The 27,623-nt window shown below is 38.4% G+C and overlaps 1 protein-coding gene across 1 annotated transcript in view; it reads left to right on the top strand.

Annotated features, from left to right (window-relative positions):
* The window catches only part of LOC122802354 (ankyrin and armadillo repeat-containing protein-like), a 1,115,117-nt gene that overhangs the window by 122,641 nt on the left and 964,853 nt on the right, over nt 1–27,623 (top strand). The window contains exons 3-4 of the mRNA XM_044071991.1: nt 6,014–6,082; nt 7,781–8,404. Coding sequence (XP_043927926.1) covers nt 7,783–8,404 — 622 coding nt within the window. The 5' untranslated portion in view covers nt 6,014–6,082; nt 7,781–7,782. The remainder of the gene's footprint in view (nt 1–6,013; nt 6,083–7,780; nt 8,405–27,623) is intronic.

Genomic DNA, 27,623 nt, shown 5'->3' with positions numbered 1-27,623 from the left:
CTGTGATTCTTTTAGTGAGGTATTTCTGCAGCCTTTCCAGTTGTTGCAGATGTCTTGAGAGGTACATACCAAATGGGGCATTGTATTCTATAATGGGTCTAATGAGGGATGAGTACAGTGGGACAATGACTTCCTTTTTTTCTGGATGAAAAGCCATTAGTGATGAAGTGTGCCACATAGAAGGATTTCCTGACTGTTGTGGCGATGTAGTTATCGAAGGTGAGACCACTGTCCACCTGTGTCCCTAAGTCTCTTATCACACTTTTGGTGTTTAGTGTACTGCCACCTATGTGGTAATTCATGGGTACAAGTTTTTCCCAAAGGGGATAACTATAACATTTTTTGGCATTGAGCTTGAGCCCATGGCTCTGGCACCAAGCATCTGTTTCTGTAAGACCCTTTTGTAGAATATCCACATCATTTGAGAATTCAATAGTGGCTCCCAGTTTGCAGTCATCTGCAAATGTTGTTACCCGAAGTCCCTTAGTGTTGGCCTGTATTCCAGAGAAGTAGATGCCAAACAAGAGTGGTCCCAGAACTGAACCCTGAGGTACTCCACTTGTCACTTGTCTGGAGATGGATTTGGAGTTGGCTACTTTTACAATGTGGGCTCTGTCAGTAAGCCAGTTGGCAACCCAAGTGACGTAGGAATTAATGCCCAGCTTAGTAAGTTTATCTATGATTTCAGATTGGGAGATGGTGTCAAAGGCCTTGGTGAGATCCAAATAGGCTATGTGGACCACCTTACCCTTGTCCATGGCTCTGGAGACAAATTCAAAGAAGATATTCAAGTTCAGGAGACAAGATCGGCCCTTGACGAACCCAAATTGAGTGGGGTCCAGTGTTTGAAGGTTGCCAATGTCTTTGTTTATAAGTTCCATGATAATACGTTCCATAGCCTTGCAGATCAGGCTCATTTGACTGATGGGGTGGTAGCTCCCAGGATCCAAGGTGGATCCCCCCTTCTGGAGTGGGATAACTGTAGCTGTGCTCCACTCAATGGGCATGAAGCCTGAGTTGAGGCTATGATTAAACATGACACATAGGTGAGGTGCCAGTTCATTTTGTAGTTCATGTAGTACACAGCCTGAGATGTCATCTGGTCCCATGGAAGCTGTATTCTTAGCTTTGGAGAGTGCGTTTTTTACCTCTGTGGTCGTTATTACCAGAATTTGGCAATCTTTCAGTATTAAGATGGGAGCTTTAGGGGGTGAGAGGGTGGTGAAGTTGGCACTGAATCGATCTTCCAGGATATTGGCCATTCTGTTGAAGCACGGAGCAGATCTGAGCATCGCCATTTAGATTCTTGACATAGCTATGGAATGCCTCGTGGTTGTCTTTGGAATCATTGGCAATTTTATTTTCGTAACTAGCTTTGGAGGATTTTTATGAGGGATCTCAGCTTCTTACTGAGGCTGGTAATGGAGTTTTTTGCATCCTGGGATTTTCCTCTTTTCTGCAACAGTTTCTTCCTTTTGTTGTAAAGTTTGTTTATGGCAAGGCACCACCAGATTGGCTTCCTTTTTTTTGGAGGAGAGCATCTTGGTTCTACTGATAATGGCACGATTCATGCACAAGTGGATGTGCTTGTACAGTGCCTTAGTGTAGAATTCAGCAGTCAAACTTTCAGTTCCCATCTGCATGGGTGTCATGACGTTTGTTACTTCTGACTTGAGTAACATGAAGTTGGCTTTGGAGATGTTTTTTACAGAGGTTTCCTTACTGGGAGGTGGGGTGCTTTGTCCCTGATGCTCTGCTGAATTTCCATCCTGAAATCTTCTCTTCATCAAGTTTGTATGCTCATTTTTTTACAGTTGTGCCACCTGTAGCATTGCTATTTGTACTCTGCGTTTCTTAATATAATGTAATACTCTTTCCTTTTTGACTATACCTATGAAGTTATTCATGTTCAAAAATAATATGTTTAGTGTAGTCATTATGATTTTGTTTGTGTCTTTCGGCTTTTCATGGTTAGGGGTCGCCACAGCGGAACTCCGGTCCGCTAATGATTGGCAGTAGATTTTTATGTGATGGCTTGCCGGGCCTAACACATAACCTTCAACAAAGGAACGGCCATTCACGCATGTCGCCACACAGAAGACGCTCTAACTGAGAATCGAACGGGCAACGTCTGATAAGAAGTTATTCCCATCTATTATATATGACAGCTTTTTTAAATGTCTATTTCCAGCCTTCATGTTACATGTACCCACTAATGTTTGGCAGGTTTAGCTTTTATGCAGTTGTTTTTTTTTTCATATCCATTTGAACATATGTTGAATTTTACAAAACTTTTTTTTTTTTAATTAAAACCCTCAAATAAAAAAATACACCCCAGCACACCCCCACAACCTGTTAACTTAAAACAAACACAAAAACTGTGTACATCTTCAAATAATGAAGTTTAACCAACCTGATAAGAACAATTGCCCTAAACTGACAGCTGCACCCACAGGGAAAACCTAATGTAAAATTAAGGCTGTCCATATTAAGATGCACATTATAGCCTGTGCTTCTACTTACACTAATTCATAGGTTCATAGATTAGTACTAAACTAACTGCCCTTGTGAGCCATTTTTAGCCTAGCCAATTATTTATTTTATTTTTATTTTATTTATTTAACATTTGTTGACCAGGAAAGTCTGACTAGGTTCCACAGATCCTGTTTTCAGTGGAGGCCCGGGGAGAAATGTTCCAGAAGCATGTCTTTAGAATATGGGAGGAAACTGGAGTACCCAGAGGAAACCCACGTGAATGCAGGGAGAACATGCAAACTCCATACAGAAGGCACCCCAGCCGAGAATCGAACCAGAGAACCTCTTACTGTGAGGCAACAGCATTAGCCGCTGCACCACTGCGCCGCCCATGTGAGACTCAAACCCTGCACCTTGTGTTTATAAGGCAAACACCTTAATCATTAGGCTACCCTCCCAATTGCAGTCTGTTCTTGTCTTATCTTTATTCCCCTCCCAGATGTAAAAAAAACAACTTGCATATTCTAGAAAACATTAACCTTTAGCCTTAAGAAAAGCTGCACTGACAATCTTTAAATAAAACTAAATTATACACTGTTCTAGTAAATGCATTAAATATCTAGTTACCAGAAAAATTGCTATCTCCTATTCACATCCAGAAATTTAAATATTTTTACTGAACTGCTTAGCTTTGTACCTTTTAATTTTATGTTTCTCCCAGTAAGAAATATCCAGACCTCTTGATTTATTGTCTTCACCTTTAGTCAGCTTGTTTCCATGGAAACAGAAAACCAGAATGAACAGCTGCTCTCAGATCCAGATTTCTCAACTGGCACTGAACATTTATTTGCTTAAAGAAAACTGTTTATTATATTATGGTCTTTCATTTTTTAAAACCCACTTGCAGTCACAAAAAAGTTTGTCATTTGTTTAAGCCAAGGAAGGGCATTAATCCAGACATTTACCTATGCAAAAGTAAAAGAAAACATTTCAGTTCTCTATATATTATAACCAGTGCACTTTTGCACCCCATTCCATTAGCCCAATATTGCTACCTATGGACTTGAATGTGTTTTTGTCCAGTCTTTCTTATCTTTTTACATCATAATACCCAAATTTCTTTAATCTAAAAAAGAGATAAGGAAAAAATCATTGATTTACTTTATCCTCTTTATCACATACAACAATCACTGAAAATACTTAAATATATCACATGCAATTTATATCATAAAGTGTTTTAAATAAATACTGATAAGAACAAAAAATGTTTCACTTACAGTTACCTTTCCCTGTTTCTCCCTCCCTCATTTTTTTTCCTTTTAATATCTTTCCCAACATTAATAGCATGAAGTTTGGGGCATATGCCTGTCAGTCTCCCAACAAGTTTAACAAAGTCAACAAAAATCCAATTATTTTCAGCTACTTTTTCTTGTAAATCCATATTTCACAAATGTAACTGATGTTACATAGTCTCACATTTAATCACTATTTTCAGTGTTGCTGGTCTTCTTCCTCGTCATCTCCACTTCCCATCTTCAGACTCTTGTTCAAGTCTAAGGTACTCCCGATTCTTCTAGTCAGCTCATGTGTTTTTTTCTGTCTCAAGCATTTCATTTTCATTCGAAACAGTGGAAAAAGTTTCACTGGCAAAGTCTCTCTCTATGAGCCTTACCATCAAAAGAATGAGAAGCAGAGTACCCTTCTGTTTGATGGCTTACACCTTATTGGATAAACTTTTGTATTTCCTCCTTAGCCTGTTTTGCAACTAAAAAAGATTTTGATCTTCCAGAAAGAAAATTATTCTGACGAGAGATGGATACAGCAACTTGAATCTCACACTTGTGTTTTGACATTCCTTGATTGCTGGAATACATTTGCTTCTCTTCTACCTGGTGTACAGTGAATAATAATTGTCCACAAGCACTCTACTATCTCCAGTTTTTAATATTTTGTCCTTGGCTGATTTCGGATTGCCAGGTTTGGAGCATGCACACAATGTGCCCTTTCAATTAACAAATCCTGCTGTGGAATACCAGTTCAGCTACTTATTTGTACTTTCATAGAATTAATACAGTCTGTTCCTTCCATTTTCTCTGGCACAGCAGAAAATCTCAGGTTTTTTTCTGCATGCTCTGTCGTCTAACTCTACTTGAGCAGTCTCATACTCAGACAGCCCCTTCTTCATTTCGACCTCTAATTTCTGAAGGTTTATCTGTTCATCTTAATAACTGCCTCTGTTTTTTCCAGCCTTTTGTTATCTGAGTTGATATATTCCTTCAATGATTCATTTATTTTAATCAACTCTGAGCACATTTAACTTATTTTTACCTTTAAATTACTGGAAGTCATCTCTTCTACCAAAACTAGAGCTTGAATTGTCTTATTTACCTTTTCTGGTTGATTTTCTTTCAGGTTCTCTAAATTTGTTCTTTGTTGACATCCAGGCAGTGTACTTACTAACCAGTAACTGAAATTTCCTCAAGCTTACAATATCCCTGACCATTGTTTCCTACTTTCTTTTTTCATAATGGGAGAGCTGAAATTAAGCTGTTGATCAGTCTGCAACAATCTTGGTAGTCCTACGTGAACATTATTTAATCAAATCTCCAAAGGAAAAGCCTCAGTGGCTTTAATTCATATGTGTTTTCTGCCACAATCCAACATTTTGCATTGTAAATGATATGGTGAACTTCTGCTAAGTAAGCCAAATTACAATGATGACTTAGAACATTCCTGAATATTTTTTTTTGTCACTGGACGTATGACCCCTACTTTGACTAGACTCACACAAAATAATGATATGAAGATGTATGCATCCCCAGATGTGTGCTGTTTGCAGCTGAGGGTTAATATATGTTATTCTGAGAAATTTGCCATAATAGAGTTAGACAAATGATCTGCGGATAACATCATTCGCCTTCTAGCCATCTGCAGGCTTTATCTTTCGACTTTTGGATCAGTGTGTGGTGTCACTTTAGTCTGAAGAACTCAGTACGTATCTAAATTGTTTTATTCTCTGGCTCTTAAGAAATGAAAAACAAAATACCATTTTCTAGGAAAAAGTGATTTTTTGATGTATATGGGGTATTATTATATTTTTTTTCCATTCATCACTGCTGTCTCTGCCTCTTAATAGGCTCTAAGAGCCATGCCAGTCCCTAGGCTTGGCTAGTCTTCAAAGTTCCCAGGCTTACCCACCTCTAGAACACAGGGAGCATCTACTGGGTGGAGTATGATGGGCCCTTTTTACAAAAGTAATGCCTGGCACTAGCTTGCCAGGATATTGAGTGATGTTACTGACATCACCTGCTCTAGCAAGCAGTGAAGGAACAAATAGAGTGACCTGCTCGAGTGCCACCCAGACTTTCTCTGTCAGTGGGTAAAATAGGTTACAGTCACAGAGTGGGCTTCACCTGATTACTGCATGCTTCGTGTTCTTGGTGTGGCTGCGTACATTAGGCCTAGCAGCTGTAGATGTAATTGCCTTTTTTTGTCAGTGATATGCTGAGCTGATTACTGTTTGTTTAATATTTTCTAGTGGTCCTGGAGATACAGAAAAATAAGATGGCTTGGTAGAGGAGGCAAGATAAGCTTTCCAAGTGACAGGGTAAGTGTAGTGCATTGCTGACAATACTGTACTAATTTAGCAAATTGTAACATACGTTACTAATCTGTTGTATTTCTCTTGCTTTTTCCTTTACTTTGTTTTTTTTTGTTTTTCTCCACTTGTTTTCTTTCTCTTATGGATCAGTCATGATGAAGACAATGTTGAGGCATTGGCCACTGTACATTGCACTGGCCACTGCACCTACCTCTGGATCCCCTTCAGTCCCCATGCCTTCCTGTCTGTGGGAGATAAGCTGGAGGGCTTGTTGGTGGCCTCTGTGTCTACCTCACAGAAGTGGTGGTGAAGGCTCCTTATCTGATAGTGGAGCACAGAGAGGTGCAGAAGGGCTCTCCAGGATCACATGGTGGGACATGTGGCAGCTAGTGAGAACCAAGGTGGACTGATGGCTGAATGCTTGTATAGGCCACACTGATTGTCTCCTTATATCTCTGATGGAGTGATATGGCTATCAGTCCCCTTGCATTGGACTGGCCGAGGTGGCATCTGCCATGATGTCAACCACAGCGGTGACTGGCATTTGGCTTGGTTCCCCTCTTGGTCAATCTAATAGGTCTTCCTTACCCCTCCCTCCTCTTATCTATATATATTCCCCATAATTGTGTCACTGTCCATCCCCTGTTTGTAGTTCAGTCCTCCTCATCACCATCACCAATAGCCTACACTCGCTTAGTCTGCATTTGTCTGATGTTACACCCCTTCTGTACCATAACCTCTCCTGTCAGTCTTTTCTCCATTATATGTTTGTCTGTCTGCCTTACTACCTTTTACTTATCCACACGCCTATGCACACTTTCCCCTTACTACCTTCTTATTCTTGACCTTTCTTAAATAAATAAGCAACTGTACCTATAAAAATATATACCATTCCCCCATACATCTTTCCTTTCTGTTGTCCTATTGTGTGTTTCTCTGCTTGCTGTTTCCTATTCCTACCTGTACTATATCCCGCATTCCACCCCATTTATACAATAGAAGGACTTGGCAGTTTGTTGTAGTGCCTTTGTATGGTAACAGCTGGAAAGCAATACATTCTGAATGCCACTTGCAGAAATTGTACATTACTGTACTTTACCATCTTAAAGATTTGACTTTCATGCATTGTGTCCTGTTGGTGAAAGGAAAAATCATTTTCTCTGCTTCTCTATTTAAAGCCACTGAATCTTGTCATCTGAAGTGGTAGATTCCCAGAGTATAGAAGGTAATCAAATATCTGGCCCAGGTAATTGAGCAATGCATTCTTGATGGTTGAATGTGTTATCTGTCACCCTTCCATATGACCAATTTATCAACATCAAAATTGTAAGCAATGCATAGATTAAAGATACTAAATGGGTCGATAAAATAATGAAAAACAATGGTCCCAGAATTGACCCTTCTATAAGTCCACTGATGACTTTTTCAGAATAGGAAAATGTGTTGCTTATTTTTACACTGTATATCCTCTTTGATACATAGCATCCTATTCTACTAAGATAGGTACAAAAGAGGCCATGGGATAGTGCAGGCAAAAGTTTAAGGTGCTGAACTGTGTGATATCCTTTAAATTAGATCAATAAAGATGACTCTCTTTTGTTTTTCATTATCAATAGCCTGTATAATTATAATATTATTTCTTTGAAATGTTTTTCAATTAGGCTGTAATGCAGGTACATGAAACTGTCATGTGCTTCATTACAGACATGTCAACAAAAATGCCAAGATCTGCTGTCTCAAGTGCCCTTTCACAGCCTGCTGAAAAGAAAGAAGAAACTGACGATGCCTTTGTAGCTAGTGTGACAGCACAGAGGATTGCAAACACCTTCCTGGAGAGGTATAATCGAAGTGAATTACAGGAACTGCTTGCCCTGTCATCCTGCAGCTGGTTACTTCCTAGTGAAGAGTTTCATTTTCCTGTTGAGCTCCCAAAAGGTATAATAGGCCAGTTACAGAATTTCAGCTATTCCAATCTAATAATTCTAGCACCTGTGGAGACTCAGATCACCCTGGACTATAAAGAAGTTCACCAAATTGTCAGGGATTTGGTGACTGGAATATACTGCATGAATCAGATCCCATCCATTAGACTGGATGCAAATTATGATAATAGTACTTTATGTCAGCTTCCACCGGCATACTATGACACACGAGTTGGACAGATACTAATAAGTGTGGACTACATGATGAAAGCCCTGTGGCATGGGTCATTTATAGCAAAAGAAAAACGAGCCAGAATTTTAGAACTTTGGCGTTCCAGCATAGAAATAGATGCCAATGGAGTTCCACAGATGAAAAAGAAGTATTTTGCAGAGTTTCTTGCAGCAGGTAAGCCTCTGATTATCACACTTAAGCACTGATTAGCAGGCAAGGGAAACGGATTATTTGTTTTAGACATAATTTCACCTTTTTGCACTGCATGCATGTTATTTCTTATTTTAGACAGTAATACCACATTATCATCATATCACTCCTGTAACATCAAGAAGTAATAAAAAATAGCAAAGTACACTAGACTGCAGAGACTTTTGTGTCTGCACAGCTGGGTAGCTAGATGATGTCATTGAAGCTGTCCTTTCACTTTTTAAGTTTGGAAGCACTGTGTTGGATGAATAAAGTCATCAGCATATCTGTAGGTATCAGTTTTAGTTGAGGCTTAACATGTATTTAAATACTTTGCCATACACATCCAAGGTGTACCAGTGTGCTTATAGGTAATCCTACACATGATTGAGAAAAAGTACCATATAACCTGGTGATTAATATTTAATAATTATTCATTTGATCGCTGTGAGCTCCCTTATTGTTAAAATTCTGCTTTTAAGTAAGAGATTAGTTGTTTTCTCAGTATAAATAGTAGAAGGAAAATTTACATATGTATCAAGTGCCCCACAGCAGCGCCACATTATAAGAAATGTCACCTGCAAATTTTCCTGATACTATGATACTGCTATAAATTCATATAACAGATCTAAAACTTGATGGACATTACAAAAATACAATGAGGTATTCTCACCCTCCCAAAAAAAGTAAATTAAAAACAAGATAGCTTTTTAAAGCCCTTCTGTTTGTCCAGGAGCATATGCACAGGATGTTGCCCTGCGCTTCCTTTACAGACAAAAAGAAGCATGGTATTGTTTGAGTATGACTTATAAGAGAGCATTAAAACTAGTAAATGAGGTACAAGTGCTCACTTTACAGATTTTATCAAATATATATCACATATGTAAACATTGAAGAGTTGATAGTGCATTCACCTCTACGTTTTCATAAGAACCAAAGTTAAGAATTGCTGCTAAACTGGAGTAATTATTTGTGTGTCTTCTTTATTCTTTCTGAGCTGCACTATAACAGGTAACATTTGGGTGTAAACATCTTGTCTCTAGATGATTGTTACTGTTGAAGTGCCACCCTGACCCAATGTGCATAAATGGGAAAAAGGGGCTGTGGATGCATGAATGGATTTGAAAAGCAAAACATTCAGGTTTCCACTTGCAGGAATCCTGCATTAATGTGCTTTACCAGCCTTAATGATTTCCTTTTCCTGCACCGTTTCCTGTTGGGGAAAGGGACCATAATCTTTTCTGCTTCCCTGTTTATCACTCTAGTAGGTGACACAAAGACACTAAATCTTCTCTTCTAATTTGGTGGATTTTGGTGGTCTGATAATTTCTGAATAAGTACAGGAGAGGGATTGTATTTCAGGGCATCATCTCACTGATGCTTAGGATAGCACTTGGATACATTCCTATTGAAACTGGATGGCTAGCTTCAGTACTTTAATGTTTATGTTAGCCTATTGAAAGGACTGATATTCATCACGCTATTTGCTGTTACATTTCTCATCTATAGGATATCTTGCCAGTAGATAGCCCTAAGATCAGGCTGAATTAGAAAATTGTACCTTCTCTCAGTGACTTTTGAGTCCCTCTTACTCAGATGCAAGGATATCTGTGGAATAAGAGGGGTCTCTGCTGATGTCCTCTTCAGATCTTTCTCTGTTGCAGCAGTGGTATAATTGCATGAACCCTGAGCATTGTCAGTCCATCAGTTGGCTTTATTCCAGTGGAAGAATAAGTAACCCACAGAGAATTTATTTTACCTTTTTTGTAGCTGTGTTAGAAGATACTATATTATAAAAAATAAAAAACTAGTATTCTTAAAACTTCATTGATAAGCTCAGTCACAATAATTTTCAAAAATCATGAAATCCAGTTAGTGTTCCAAAGCAACAAGCCTTTATTCATCATAGAGAAGCAATCCTCAGTAGCAATAAAAAAATCAGAATACTTTACAATGTTAAACATATCAGCTTTTATACACTTAGACGTAGATGTGGAAATATATGTGTGAGGACTTCCATTCCCATTGCCTTTTCACCTTGGCTTGGAGAACAGTGTTGCTGCTTGTCCCCGATGTGCTAGGTTCACCCCAAGGACAATCAAAAGGAGAGCTAAATCCCTGCAGAAATTAATTCACAATTCATAAGAGGGGTCGTGGCTAATACTGTTCCAACATGGTGTTGACCAAGTACTCTGAGATCCTTAGTGCAAAGTACAAGCAAGATGAAGAGACATGAGGAGAAGTGACAAGGAAGCCCAGGACAGTCCATTAGATGTAACTAGTTTCCCTAGATCTAGAAACACTGAATTTGTTGAGGTGCTTCCTCGGTCTGTGGCTTTGATGTTAGTTTTAGCTGAGGCCTGCTGTATGATATCTTTGCAGGCTGCCACACGTTCAGCTGTTAGCATGTATTCATAGACTCTATTCTTGAGATGTTGGATGGCTCTGAAGCCCTTCAGTGTACCTGAACTCTGAGCACTTGGCTTGTTTTCAGTGAGGACAGTATCCTCTCAGTCTTACATTGTGCAAAGGTTTCTGGATATCTTGGTCAACCACCTAAAAACAATGCTCCTAAGGTGGTTTCCACAAAGAAGCTGATTCCCAGGGCACTGAAGACTAAATTTATTCTTGCTAGCTAGCCTAAGCCTTTTGTGAATGGAGCCTCAGTCTAGTTTGCTTCTCAGACTTCTACACAAAAAAGTTATTCCACCTAACTCAGACTTAATGAGATTCCTTTTCCAAACAACCAGCAACTGAAATTCCTGTGATGTCAGCGGTGCCTTCTAAAAGAAGAATGATGGACCCCCCCCAAAGAATTATGATCCCCCAGTTTCATAGGCAGATGATCCTGCTTATGGTGGCCAGTTGCCTTTTGCCTCTATTTATGATTCTGATAGTGAGGACACCTTATCCTCTGCTTCACCTCCAGAGCATCTCTGTTCTGGGGCCAAGATGAAAGAAGAATTCCAATGAAGTCTGGAGAATGCCCATAGGTCAGGCTAAGATACAGAGCTTTCATAAGCTTGCCTGAGTCTGGAGCTCTAACAGTCACTCTAGTTATTGATTTGTTGAAGAATACATTTAATAATGCATCTTTGGAACCAGATTCCCTAGCCCATTCTCCTAGGAAGCAAGACCTGTTCTACTGGATACAGGATTCTCACAAGTTCCTGTATAAGAAACCTTTGGCTGATTCAGCTGTGGTGACACTGAATCCCACAGGGGGAATCTTCTTCACTTCCATCCAAGAACCCTATTCCTTATGACAAGGAGTTTAGGATTCTGCACAGATTTACAACTTGATGAAAGTCATATATATTAAGAAAAATGCATGTACAGTTGCTACAATGGCTTGCAATGCCTTAAACTTTCAGGCACAGAATATGAGATCCAAAGCAGAGGAGATGACTGACAATAATCTGAGACAGGAGCTGCTTGAACTATATTCCTATCAACCCAGGTTACCAGATACTGTAAAAAATGTGGTTATAATGCAGTGGATGCATCTTGCAGGGCAGAAGCAACAGGTCATTTATTTGGAGGCATTCCTGGCTGAAGACACAACCCCCCCATCATATCACAAGAAAGTGAAGCACTTCTGGATGAGGAACTCATCTTTGGACCTTCTAAAATAAGTCAAGTAGCTTTTTCACTCACATGCATCTATGCTCAACAGAAATTATCAAGCCAGGTCATGGCCTGTATACACAACGCAAAAGAAAAGCAAGTCAGGCAAAGGTAAGAAGGCCAGATTTGGGACAGAATGACAAGTAAAACCCAAATAAAAACCTGAAGGCCATCAGGGCCATGACTTCAACAGGGAAGAGCCATGACTCATTCTGGCTGCCCAACCCCAGTCCAAAAAAAAACTTCCCATTCCAAACCCAGTCGTTCACCCTCCTTTACAACCCTAGAGGATAGGAGGACATTTAGCACTATTTTTCAGAAAATGCAAAAGCATAATACAGTACCAGTGTGTTCTAAAATACTCACGCAGGGTTACAGGTTGCATGTCTGTAGCAGACCCAAAGCTTGGTGGTGTCCCATTAGTAAAAATCAAGTAAACTTGGTCACTCTTCTACTAAAAGAACATTTAGATCAATCACAGTAGAGAGTACCAAAAGCAGAAAAAAAATATTTTTTTTACTCAAGGCTGTTTTTATTGCCAAAAAAAAAAAGACACACATGGAGACCTGTTCTATAATTCTCAAGAGTAAACAAATTCCTTATTACCTTAAAATTCAAAATCACAACTCTTTCAAGGCCTCCAACCAAACCGCTCAACTTGGAATCATCAAAAATCTGGACAAAGGCCCATGAAAAGTAGGTACAACTGGCCAAAAATCTGGATGTTGATTAACATAAAATTTGCATGCATAATTATGTAACCCTGCCCACTCGGGTAGAATTGTGGGATAATAGTATTCAAACACAAATTGAAAAACAGACAAGATATTAAATAATACAAAATATAACCAGAACAATAGTGTTTTATTTATATTAACATTTGAACTTGTAACAAACTTTGAATGTGTATAAAACAAAAATGCAATTTTCTGTTATAAAAATAAATTTAACTGCTACACTCATAAAATTAAAATAAATATAATTTGTATAAAAAAATCAAATGTATTATAACTACACTTCATATATACATAGGCAGTATCTCATACTTAAGTATAAAGAGTTTTTGTTTTCATCTTCTAGTAGTGATAATACAGGACTAATTGCTCTTACGTGGAAAGTGTGTTTTCTTCTGCCTATTCTTTTGAATGCACACATGTGCTACTAGTACCTAATTCAAATGACTGTGGAAGCTATGCTTCCTTACTTCCTAGGAGCTATGCTTCCTTATTTCCTATTTATTCTTATTACAAACAGGGCAATATATTTATTTCTGTTTTGTCAACCTAATTAAATTGCTACTCTCCTAGCTTTGCAGTCTTGTCATATCTCTTATGCTTTGTTTTTTTCTCCGTACTCTTCTTGATAAAAAATATTTAAGAGTTTCTGCTTCAGTGTGTAAGTGCAGTTTATTTAATATAGTTAGAAAAAAATGCATCCTCTGAGAAAGTCACCAATAACTGTCCTTATGGCTCTTAAATTCCCTAAAATTATACTCATCTCCAGAGACTTTTTGTGTATGGTAAGAGCACAATATTAAATAAAAGATTGCTGTGTTTCATTTAATGAATAGAGTTTAGCTTAGAGGACTAGCTGAGAATACAGTAGTAGAAAAGGTAAAGGATATAATTCCACTCTTTCTTCTTCTGAGTCAGCTGTAGAATAACATAACAGTGGGGTCTCTACAGGCTGTCTGTGCACACTTAAATTCAATTTTAGCAGATTAATAGATCTCACTCAGGAAGCTAGCTTCTGCTCAGCTGATATGATGTACTCTGCCCAAATTATCAGAGAGCATGAGAACTTTCATCAGCTTTCCTTTACAACACATAATGTACATTTATCTCAGGTCCAGGACCCTGTCCTGAGCTATGGAACCTCACAAACAGGGGCATTCACAACACATGGAATCAACATAGACCAACCTCATTACTCTGTAAAGTTTGTTATATACTGAAAAGAATTATGTCATATCAGCTAAAGTCCTTCTTAGACACTGGTGAGCCCCTTACAAGAATCAATGGGACTTTTGAAAGGGATGTAATGCAATGACTTAGTGACTGTCTTACCGGGAAATGTGGATAGTGTAAAACTGGTATGATTTACAGTGATCTATCAAAGACTTTTGATTCTTTGCAGCGCCACAAATGCATTTTTGAGCTAATGTATAATGTTAAAGAGACTAAGCTAAACTGATTCACATGATTATCTGTGCAATGATACCTGCATGGCACTGGCATACAACATTTTCTGTTAACCACTTACAGTGTCCTTTGGTGTGCCTTAGGTGTCCATGTTAGGTGCACTCCAATTCAATATTTGTACTAATGTGCTCTTCTACTCTTTCCCAAACCTAAATAACAGTCTTTATACTAATCATCTGGCTGCAAAGCCTACATATAAAGCTCTCAGCACCCTATGGAAAAGCTTTCATTTAATCTGTTTAAGATATTCAAGTGATTTGGAGACACAGGACTCACTATGACCTTTGTAAAAGAAAACAAGGTTTCTTTTTTGCAGCCCCAAGAAGATTAGTAAAGTGCAGAAATACCAGATAGTTACTTCACCCTTTGGCTGCATATTTAATACAGTTATACAGTACTAATTCCTTGGTGTATGGTTAGATCCATGCTTGTCCTATTCTACACACACACACACACACACACACACACACACACACACACAAACACACACACATGCATGAGCATGCACACACACATACACACGCACACACACACACACACACTCGCGCGCGCGCACACACACACACACACACACACACACACACACACACACACACACGCACACACACACACACACACACGCGCACACACACACACACACACACACACACACACACACACACACACACACACACACACACACACACACACACAGAAAGTGAAGCAGATTAAACACTTAACTACTGTATCAAACCATTTCTTACCAACAACACAAGATCAGCCATTGCTCGCTCCCAACTTCTATCCCCCTACTCTATGCATCTCCCATTCTGACTAATCTCAGCAAAACTTAACTAAGCAAAATGGAAGCCTGCTATAACAGAATTGCCCGCTTTGCTGCAAATTGCTTATATAGAACTCATCACTGTACTGCTTTGAGACAGCTCCACTGGCTTGAACTGCTCAACCTCCTAACCTACAATCAGCTCTGCCTCTGTCATTTAATCTATTACCTCCCCAATAAGTGTCCTGCCCTCAAAAACCTAGTACATCACTCAGCCAAAAGGCCTCTTAGATCATCAAGCAAACTACTACTAGAACTCACCAACAGCTACAATAGCTTTGGAGACACACTATATAGTAGTTCAGTGGCTAAAAAATGTAACTCTATCCCCACTAGCATACAAAACACATCATCCAAAGCCTCATTTAAAAACCTCATTAGGCAACATCTCAAGCAAAGTTAGCAGTTCCATGACTGCTCCCCAGGCTAGTGAAAGTGGATAAGGTAAACATGCTAAACCTAGAGAACTTGATAATAGCTTTCACTCTTACTCACAAACACTGGCTAATGTACAATGTATGTACTGTACCTGTGTACTATGTATGTATAGCTACAGTCACATTGCCAGATTTGCCACTGGCTCCACCTATAGAACCCACCACTGCCAGAACCTTAAACAACGAGAGTGGCTAGAACTGCCCAGCTTAATTCAATTAAATCAACTCTTAATAGCGCACAAAATTTTGTACCACCCTGAGGATACCCCCTCACTTAAAAATATTATTAAGCCATATAGCAACCTAAGATTCCTACGGTCAGCCAATAAACTGCTGGTCCAAACCCACAAAGCTAATAACTCTGCTGATGAATCCCTGTTTGCCAACTTAATTTTCAAAACCTGGAATTCGTTGCCAAGCTAAATAACCCTACAATCCTCCAAAAGTCTCTTAAAAAAAACCTCAAACAGTACCTCAAAGTGAATTGGCTATGCCCATATACCAACCCTGATTAAGTTATAAACTAAAAGCATATTCTGCAATTATCATGACTTATAACTACATCACCAAGCTCTGCTTCCAATCTGATGTCTCTTACTTTTAATTGTCTGTCCATGATAATTGTGAGTCTCTACTAGGGAACACTACTAACCCATTGTATATAATCACTTTGTTTTTATAATTGTTTGCTAACGTCTGTGTAATCTATGTAAGTTTGTCTATGTGGAGCTTTTCTCCCCGGGACTCCACTGAAAATGGACATGTATCCAGTCGGACTATCCCGGTAAACAAATGTAAAATAAAATAAAATAAATATTCTAACTATGTTCAAAATTTCAGCTGTACACCACAAATCTATTAATTACCTTTATTTTTAAATGAATATTTTTTTGTTTGTTCTCTCCACTGTAACTGCTGATGTGCTGCATACCACTGTAAAAACATGTCTGTTGTAATTTGTGTGTATACTGATCATGTCTAAATATCTAAATGTGTCTTTAATTTTTCTAGGTGGAGCTTTTCTCCCCAGGCCACTGCTGAAAAGGGGCCTTTTCGGCTCAGTCAGACACCTCCCAGTTAACAAATGTAAAATAAAATAAACTGCTGCCGCAAATTGTGAATGGCATTATTTGGTGAACAGCAAAAACAGGTTGAAAATTCAACAGAGTAAGTGAACCACACATACAGAGTAAGCGAAGTAGATTAAACACTTACTGTAACTGCTGCCGCAAAATGTGAATGACAAACAGATTGATTAAACACTGACAAATTATTTGGTGAACAGCAAACAGACTGAACATTCAAATCCATGGGTGTAAAGAAAAAACTATTCTGTGAACGGGTGAATGGCAAACAGCAAAGCAAACAGACTGAACATTTAAATCCACGGACAGAAGAACAGGACATTGTGACAAAGTGACAGGTGTCTATTCTTAAAGAAGAACACCGCCCTTAAAAACAAAACAGTAATGTTTAAATAAATGTGATAGTCCCAAAAGTGCTGACCTGGGCAGACTGCCCCCCACTACCACCAGCTACGCCACTAAGCAGTATAGCAATAAAACATTTTAGCCACGTTCATAGCTTTCTATTGAGCGAGCCATATGTTAATCTAAAATTATGTGCACATTTCTTAACTGATGGGGTGGGACAATATTTTGAAATATGTGACCATTTTTTACATTCTGGTGTGGGTGGAGGACAGTAAAGAGCCTGTGTGAGTACAAAATCTGGCCGCATCCCTACACACACACACACACACACACACACACACACACACACACACACACACACACACACACACACACACACACACACACACACACACAAACTCACATACATACCTATTAAATTAGACTGTTACAAATGACAGTTTGAATCCCAGCCAGTCGACACGCTGAAATGGAACTGAAATATTCATTCCCTAGTAACAGGTGTGCCTTACAGCTGACAGCTCAGAAAACTTAATTAAGTTTGATACAAACAGTACTGAAATAATGAACAGATATATAACCATTTACTTAATACCTGGAGCAAATGCAGCTTTTTTTATGGTTCTTGACAATATTCTGATTGATTTCGCTTACGGACCCATTTTGTGAGAAAGTCCATCTTAAGTTTTAACACTGCTCTGTGTGTGATGATGCTTGCTCAGTCTTTCATTGGTAACATTCAAAACGATGCACTTTTCAGTGTAATCTACAGGAAAAAAAGGTTTCTGTATATTCTTACAACAAGAAAGTTCTCAGCTGTTTTTACTTGCATTAGCTTTTTACTTTCTTACTCTCTAAATGTTGTCTGCCACACACGAGTCTCTTTCCATTTTAAATATTAATGTTTGTATATATACTTGCACAACTGTTGTAATCATCAATGTTTAAATATTATTATGTAAGTGAGGTATTACTATGTAATTACTTTGTAACTCTTTGTACCTTTTTCCAAGCTGTCTGACACTGGACAGAATGATTAGTGTTGCTCTAACCCACATAAACAAATTCAATAAATAACGACAATGAAAATTTGTAAATAAAAAAATCAGGATTTGAAGGAGCCACTCAGGAATTTGTGGCACCCTGTTATTTTGCCCTCAAAATTGGGAAATACCAAGGAATTTGGCATGGTTGAGAGATGTGCCTTCAACTTATTTTGCCCACTCAGGCCTTTTTGCTCATACTAGACTTGAAGAATATCTATTGTTATATTTTCATAGGCAGCAAAGATTTGAAACAGGGAGGAAGATCATTTTCAATTAATGTTCTTACCGTTTGGCTTCATTGCTGCACCCAGTGTCTTAATAAAATCCGTGGCTCCAGTTATAACTTTTTGCTGGACAAAGTGCATCCATATATATCCATACCTGGATGATTGCCTGATACAAGCAGATTCCCTAGCGATGATTCAGAATGCCTTGGATTTCATTTTTGCATGCGTTTCAGTCTGGCCAAGTTGTGAATCATATTTCTGAGGGCACTGTTGGACATAGATTTACAGAAGGTATTTTTCCCAGAGAACAATGTACTCTCTCTCTCTCTTACTCACTCTCTCTCTCCATTTCTTTATCCAAGTTAAGCAAGAAAAGACATTTATTACAGAAAGGGAAATGTTCTTCATTCTCACTGCTGCAGTAGCCTATGAGTAGTGTCCTACCAAGGAAATAGTTCCAGGCAAGCTTGCTAAAGCTATAACTCCCCTCCATATCACTCACTCTAGCTGCTGATAAGCTGTACCCTTTTCGGAGGGAAGTATATTAGCAACCAATGTGGGTAAATCTTTAGAATTTTCTTGCCGCCTCGAGGAGAAGAACCTGTCTGGGTCTAGAGGAACAGCAGTCAGTCACAAGCTTTTTGGCTAACAGATAAGACTCTATTTGGGGACCCCTTCCTCTCATAAATACTTTTATTGAATATTTGTGGTATTTTTTCTTATCTACCTCAAAAAAATCAACTATTTGCAGCATTCCACCTTAAGAACACCAACTTATGCCAAGTATATTTCATATGTGCTTTTGCACTGTTTACTTGGCTTACGTTACAATTTCATATGGAAAACTGTTATTTTTATGAAAATGTTAAGTATTTGTGCTTTTATAGTCATAGTGTGTCTGTTTTGCATCTGTTACTGCTTTTAATGGAAGAATGTTTTCTTATTTCTAAGGGAATAAATGTTCTGTGGTATTTCTGACTAAAAGTTTAAGGTCTGGTGACTTTAAGTGTGCTGCTTGCATTTACTAGCTCTGGGACATTTTCTGGTAGGAGATTCTTTAGGGAATGGAAGTGTGTTGGTGTGCTTTCTAGTGAACACTTACCTTCTCCCAGTGTTACTGAGCTTACTGCACTGACAATCAGGTTTCTTCTCTGACTACAGCATTCATAATATTTCTGGTCCTGCTTATTCGACTCTGCTGGTTCCGAAAAGTAAAAATAAAGTAAAATTATTGTCTCCGCTTATAGATAGTAACTCTGCTGTGGCTAAAGATGTTTTCAAACACCACTTACCTATTATCTCCACTCCCTCCTGTAGTGTAACTGTAATGGCCACTGTGCACCAGGGCTTACAAACATCCTCAGAGGTGGTTCTAGTACCCGTTACACTTGTGGAAGAACCAAACATGTAAGGTACAAGAGCTGTCCAGGGAAACAGTCCTCCTGCCATGGACAGTAGGCTGTTCCCTGACCATTCTCCCAAAGATATTCCCAGAAAAAAGAAATAAAAACTTTAGTACAGGGCAGATGATCAAGTTGTTTCTACATGTAAGTTGTATATTCGTATAAAAGTGATTTGCAGTCAGTCTGTTCTGGGATCCGTTTGACTTTTCACAGTTCTAGTGCAGGCATTGCCAAAGAACAAAATGTGTTTTCAGATGAGGATTCTGACAAAGCCTAGTGATCCTCCTCAGGAATCCATCACCTAGAACTCTGACACTTCAGGTAGTGAACCTGAAGTTAATCCTAGACAAGTTTCTTTTTCTTTGCTGAAACTGTTGCTAGACTCTAGGATGTTTTTGCTTGGGAGTAAACAGGGGCTCCCCAGAACTGGACAGATTTTATGAGCTATTAGAGGATGAAGTTCCTAATTCTGCACCTCTTCCTCTCATTTTTAAAGCTGCCTGCAAGGCTCCTGACTCAGTAGCTGCAATTTCAAAGAAAGCTGATAAGCAATTTAGGGTCTCTTCAGATTATAAATTCTTTATTCTCAACTGTCAGCTGATCCTACAGTAATAACTCCAGCAGTAACAGCTAGCAAAACAATCTTTGGCTTCCGGTAACACAGTATCCTCTGATAAGGAGGAGGACAAGTAGTTAAACAAACAACGTAGGAAACTTTGCTTCTACTATGTTAGCCTTTAGACTCTTGAACTATCAAGGCTAAATGTGGAAGCTTAAGCTAAAATATGTTTATTAAAAAAAATTTGCTGCTTCATTGTCTCCAGAAGGCAGGTCATATTTGAACCATAGTGTTTCTAATTTGACTCCAGTTTTTAAACCTGCTCTGAGAAGCATGTGCGATTGTGTTGAAACTGTATCTAGAGCTTCTGCTTCTTCTGTGATGTTGAGAAGATTTGTTTTGGTTGCATAATCAGAATTTTTCTGATGATTTGAAGTCTAAAATTCTTAATTCTCCTGTTAGTCTGGATCTGGTATTTGGGCCAGTGGGTACACAAATTAAACAGCAGAACAACAGAGGTAAGCCAGGATCTGGTATTTGGGCCTGCGGGTACACAGATCCTAAACAGTAGGATGACAGAGGTAAACTGATGCATGAAGTTCCTACCATTTTTCCAAGTATCTAGGTTCTACCCTAATAAGGATACTTTTCTGTCCTTTAGATGACAGAGCAAAGTTGAAATCCCAGCCTGTCCTGTCAACAAGCGGGCCCCCAGAAGAAAATGACAGAAAAATAACTCTTCCAAACCAAATAAAATAAAATAAGTTTCTCCAAAAGAGTCAAGCCCCAGCTAATGAATGACTATGCTGGGAATCTGATCATCTTATCCATACTTCCTTTCCCAGTTTCCCTACCTCTCTTATACCAACTGACCTTCATCCCCTTAGCCTCGGGTCAGACAGTTTCAGACAGATGGATGCTGATAATGATTCAGGAAGGGTTCGCTTGCCAATAGGTGTAACCTCCTCCTCCTGACCTCTTACTTTTACGGGAATCCCCCTCCCCCACATCCACCAACCAGACAGACCTCTTTCCACCAGTTCTACAACATATTTATGTTAAAAGCAATGATCATACAACAAATACCTTGCAAATCACATGGACCAGGTTTGTTTATTCCAGGATATTTTGGGTACTGAAGAAGGAGCACACATGGAGACCTGTGTTAGAAAATTATTTTCTCAACCTTTATGTGACAGTTCCAACATTCAAGATGTTGACACTGCAAACAGTGCTTGCATTGCTTCCAGAACATTGTCTTATGGTGATAATGGCTCTCAAAGACATTAACTATCACATACCCAGTGTTCATAGTTGCAGGAATTATCTCAGGTTTGCAGTATCTGGATCACATCATCAGTTCTCTGCATTACTATGTGGGCTCTCCAGTGCACCTCGAGTGTTCGCAAAGTGCCTAACACCAGTGGTGGCTCACTAAAGCTTGCAGGGCATCCACATTTTTCCTTATTTAGTTGACTTGCTTATTTGTATTAAGTCTTCTCCCAGATGTTTGGAGTCCATAGCAAAGGACACGTACTGTCGTAACTTTGTGATTCTTGTGGAATAATACATGTGTATCGTGCTTTTTGTGAATTTTGTGGAGAATAAAGTGACATTATCGTATCCTTACCTTCATGGGGAGCTATGTTTGATTATTTGATTTACGTGGTTCCTGTGGTGAATTCAGTGAATATTTACTTTCAAAACAATTTCCTGTATTCGAACTTGGTTTGGTTTGTGATTCCTGCATTCGAACTACCATATCTTCGGAATTTGTTTGTACCTATAATGCCTGTAACCTTTAAATCCTTCCTTAGTTTCCCCTTTAGACTCCACAGGGTCCATTAGCTTGCTCTGATCTGCAGCATTTTTAAAGTCCTGGTGGGAGTACCTGACTTGCAGTTCAGTAATAAGCTATATAAAATGTGGTTATGCTCTGGCCTGGGATAAAATGGAGGCAGCATGGTAAGCGTGAAAAGCTGAGGAGGTGCCCTTCCTGCCTAAAGGATGGAATTATTTCTTCTACTTTGCTGGGATATGTGTCACAATATAACTGTGGGAGATCTATTGCTATAAAGATAAACTAAGGGAGACAGGACACTTTACCCATGAAGATCTTGGCTAAGAAAGAGAAGTAAAGCCCTTTACATTGGTAAATTCCATATTTTATCTTACCTAGAAGAGTCTTAATATTAAGCTCTAGATTTGGGTGAGGTTATTGTGGAGAACAATGTCCATATAAGTCTGGTTTTCCACATGATCTTATATAAACTCTCTAGGGGAAATTATATATACTTTTCCTGGTTTAGCTTCAACCCTGACATTCTCCCAAAGAAATCAAATGTCCCTAGAACTTGCTGTAAATTTTGAAGGGGGTTGGTTAAGCATGCTACTCCATTATCTGCAAACCACGTGGAACTGAGGCTCTTATGTGATAAAACAGAAATACCGCTGTGTACCCTGTGTTGCCTAATATGTGCCAAAATGTCTCATTAGTGAGGATTAGTAACACAAGAGACAGCATCCCTGTCTAGTACTTCTTTTCAAAGAGAAGAATAATTATATAAAACTGTTTCTAACAATCTGACCATTAGTAACAATTTGGATCAGGAGTTCTTTATACAAACATTTGCATCTGGATAAGAAGGAACCTTGAATTCCATATGCTTTAATTGCCTCCAAAATGAAGGGCCACTATGTGAAACATATGGAACAGCAGCTTTGCTGATGTGGTTTTAAAGGCTTTATAACATTTTACAGGTATTTCATCAGGGATGGGCACTGTCCTGCTAAATCAGTTATTTATACTTTCTAACATATCCACCATAGAAACAGGTCACATATATGGAGGAGATGGGGCTGATGAAAGATTTACATTTCTTTCCAGTCTACGTAATCCACTACACAATATTGCTTTTTGAAATATTTATAGGCAATCATATTAATTTGTAAAGCATTCCTATGGTGTTTCTATCCTTATCTCTCAACACTATGATTATTACTTTTCCTCCTTTTTCCTTTAATCCATATGCTAACAGTTTGGGAGAAGTAATACTTTTGCCCTTTCTCCATTTCCCCCATTTAGCGTGAAGGTTGTGAAAATAAAGCACTTTGCATTCTCCTTTGAGTTGTAACATTTGCCAAGTGCCTTTTTATTTTCTTTTGTTTCTTTGTATTTATTTTCTAATGCTTTCATTTTGTATTTCAAGAAAAGTATTCCATGCTTTTGGGTAGTTCTATGTTTTTACTTACAGCTGTCACCTTCATTTTAATAAATTCTTTGAAAGTCCTTCACTTTCCAAAATTATTTGTAGACTGAATTCCAACTTCTCCAGTAATTCTGGATATCTGAGCTTGAATTATTCTTATTCTTTTTCGTTCCTAAGAAGTAGAACATCAACTCTCCATAGTGGTTGTGGTTATGATGTAACTAAGTCCATCATATCTAAAACTAGGTAAGTACAGTCACAGAGAGTACGTGATGAATGCTCAATAGATAATGACATGGAGCTTAAAGATACTTATTAACCCAATCTAATGGCCATTCTAGTAGCATGTGCCTGAAAGGTATATCACTACTTGATTGGTTTAGACCTCTCCCAGATTTGACCACCATTGACATTATTACAAAGTTCTGAAAGCATCTGGTCATCTTAGGTCATTTAATTATTCCTTTGCTGCTCTGTCTAGATCCAGTAATCAGACTCCATTGATCTCTCCTATTATAAAGGATACCACTAGGCCATTCAGTCCTTCTTAGTATCGACATAAATGATCAAACATGGCTGGACTCCTGTTCATTTGTGACATAGTACCTAAACATCCAAGGATTTCTTTGCCCTAGGTTGTTTTTAAGTTTCACCCACCTCCCCTCTGTGAATGAAAAGCAATTGTTCCCCAGTTTGGATTCTTTTTTGAATCTTGTGCACTAACACAGTAGCCCCCATTTTAACAGATGGCATGCAGCTTGATACCTCATCCTTGAATTTCTTGTAAAAGTTTTAGTTAGCCTGACAGTCTTGACAGGTAAAGCTGTGTGGTTGTGGAAGTTTGTAGTTGAAAGAGATAACCTACTGTCATTCTGTTAAATTGCACAATTAGCCGCATATGAAAACACACTAATTCACTTTCACTAACTTATTTAACACGTTATAGAATAAGATGACAAGTACTTCTGTGTAATTTACCTTGATGATGAGGAGCAGGAAGAGTCAGCCTTGGTTATCCCTCTGTGCAACACACTGCTGTCACCTTATGCCCTTAAACCCTTCTTTATTCCTTAATAAAAATTAAAAGTCTTTGGACCAATCTGTATTACCTTGAAGAAAAAAAAATTAAACTCAGAACTAGTAATTATTTTGTGTCCCAGACTCTATATCTAGACTCAGTCACACAAACTTTATTGAGGTTTTAAGCACTGGAAAATACGGGTAGGAGATAAGTGCAGACAGCAAATATAAACTGTTGTGAAGATAAATACAATTTTATTTATCTTCACAACAGTTTGTATTTGCTGTCTGCACTTATCTCCTACCCGTATTTTCCTGTTACTGGTTTGTTCAGCCTGTTTGTGGTTTTAAGCATTGGAACAGGACTAAGCATTAGTCAGTCCTTCTTCTGCAGTTTTTCTAGTGGCCACAAGATGGTAGTCATGCGCCCATTCAACAAAAATGTACTAAATTGCATCCAGGAAATATTAAATCCACGTTATTTTAACCACCAAACACCAGCAGCACTGGTGGTATAGGCTGTTAAATAGTATGGCCAGACAAATGTGACCTGCAGTCAAAATGCCAACCAGGTAAATCATTTCATGACTAACCCCCACTCAAACATAATTCATAAATGAGAACCTCATTACAAGAATAAAACTCCGTCTGTTTAAAATGGTGTATCACCCACCTACTGGAAAGATTTAAAGTTAACACTACACCATGTATGATAACCACCTTAATGTATGTGTTTTTCTTTTTCAGATGACATCTTTAACTATTTCTTTCTCAGCTATTTGCTTCCAACCTTTGCTGTGTGTATGTGAGAAAAATATGTACCTGTGTGTACATATCGTTAAACAAATCTCAGTTTTGTGATAACTCACTGTAATAATTTCACTGTATTTACACTTGTTTTTGTACATCTGGAGCTTTTCTTTCCGGGCCTCCACTGAAAATGGACCTGTATACAGTTGGACTTTCCCGGTTAACAAATGTAAAATAAATAAATAAATTTCAGTTACCATTCAGCCTGCTAAAAGGCCCTGTCCTGGCTAAGACATGCATCTACAACAAATTAGATGAAACAGAAAGAAAGCACATCACCCATTTCTGAGGTGAAAAGTGGCTTATTTGTAGTCACCACCACAATAGTCTGGATCACTGAAGCCCTCTTTTGGTATTTTTACAATAGCACCAATTGCTCTATAATGGGGAATCATTTGAATTCTTCCTCTAGAATTCTGCCTGTATACTGAACATGTTGCTTGTGGAGATCATAGGCTGAAACATTACCTGCTTTGGATCTGGATAGAAAATGGTGGATGGCTGGGTTTAAGATGGACATGGGTTTAAGCTTTTGCCCTGACAGAGATTTGGAATGTGACTGAGGAATAGGTTTGGTTGGATTCTTTCAGTCCTTAGTCACAACATCTATTTCCACAGCCTGCCTACCTTCTCATAGGTTCATAGGCAAGTACTAGGTTTGCTGCTCTTGCGGCCCATTTTAAGGCTAGCCAATTTCCTTTTTGTGCTTGAATTAACCTAACCCATGTGGTGTTAAATTGTCCTTACCCATCCCATAGTCGATATTTATGTATTACCTTTACTGAGAATAACTGAGATCATACCATAGGTAATTTTAAGGAACCCATGCATGGTATAAAGCATTCAGGAGCTACCTCTGCCAATTATTAATACACAGGACAGTCCTGCATTAAATTTTCTATTACTCATTCATAGATTCAAATATGAACAGGATTATTTTTTGTTTTATGTGGATGGGGAGTCTATTCCAGAGCAGGGGTATCCCCTGTGAGATATACATGCTTCTCCAAACTGTTCTGTTGATGTTGAAGAAGGGGTTTAGATCCTTAGACCAAGTATTTTTGATACCATTTGATTTGCTGTTGTGCAGCAGGTCCATCAGTATTGGGTTAGAGGATGCCTTGTATGCCAGGCACAGGTCTCCTCTTAGTCTGTAGGGTACTGAATATAGTGACAGGGCTTTGAATCAGTCCATGTAGGACATAATATTAGTCCTGGTCTCCATGTAATAAGAGCGCTAACAAAAGCTTTGGATTCTTCTGCCAAGTCAGAAAAAAAGTTATTCAACTAGAATAATTTATGTTCATGGAAGCAAAAAAATCATAACTGGTCAGATACCCCCAGTTCTTTATGTCATTTAATATAGGGGCACCATGACCTTTAATTTCAGAATAAATGTTTTATTATAATGTGTCAAAATAAGCACTGTACAACCTCCTGTTTTAAATTGCTCCCAGAGCCCCTTTCCTTTCCCAAGTATCAATTTTCTGTCATTATAATGAAAAAAAGGATTATGAAGGGTCTGGTGGTATTGTACACTTAGATCTTGGTATTTCCCTTTGAGCTCTTTTTGTTTCAATAATATTAAGTTTAGGTAAATAATTAAGTTCCTTTTTATTAAAGTTTACTGGTTCACTTCCTACCCTCCCTTCCAGTAATCCAATTTCTTGTGTTGTGGCTTTCAAGATCATTGAGTTTTATCTGGAATATATACATTTTCTTCTGGAGCTTACTTATCTGTGATGATTGATAGCCAAAGGCTGCTTTCTGCAGCTTGAGTTCCCTCTGGCACATATCTAGTGTTTCTGAGATTGTCTGCAGCTGCAAATCTTCTTTTGTATTTAAGGATTTAATTATTGTAATATTTTGCTGTACTGTCTAAACTAGAGAGGTAAACATAGAGAACAAAATTTGGATGTCTTCTCTGCAACATCTGGCAGCAATGGGGGGGGGGGAGTAGAACAGGAGGACAGTTTACATGATTTCCCACTCCTAGACCACAGAAAAGCATCCAAAGTAAAAAAATAAATAAATAAATAAACATTGCTGGTTGCTTTTGGATCATGAGGCTGGTACAGCGACCCTTATATATTTGATTGTTTTGTACTGGCTTTTGTATTACAAATAACTAACTCGCAGCTAACATATAATTATGTTTTTTGGGCTCACCTCCAGTGCTACTTTGCCATACTGATACAACGTGTTGCTTTGCGCACTCTCAAACCTTAGAAAATGTCATGCACCATTATCAGTAGATGTGAATATTAATAGTTATATGGTACACTTTTTATATATCACTTCATAAAGGTATGGTCACAATCAGGAATATCTGGCTAGTGAAATTTAAAAAAAAATGGCTGTTTATACAAAAAAGAATATTTCTAAGAGCCAATTTATGTGAGCAGTGAG

This window comes from Protopterus annectens, chromosome 5.part0, assembly GCF_019279795.1.
Source record: "Protopterus annectens isolate FY-2018-M chromosome 5.part0, PAN1.0, whole genome shotgun sequence".
NCBI lineage: Eukaryota > Metazoa > Chordata > Ceratodontiformes > Protopteridae > Protopterus > Protopterus annectens.
This window is presented reverse-complemented; position numbering and strand designations above follow the sequence as displayed.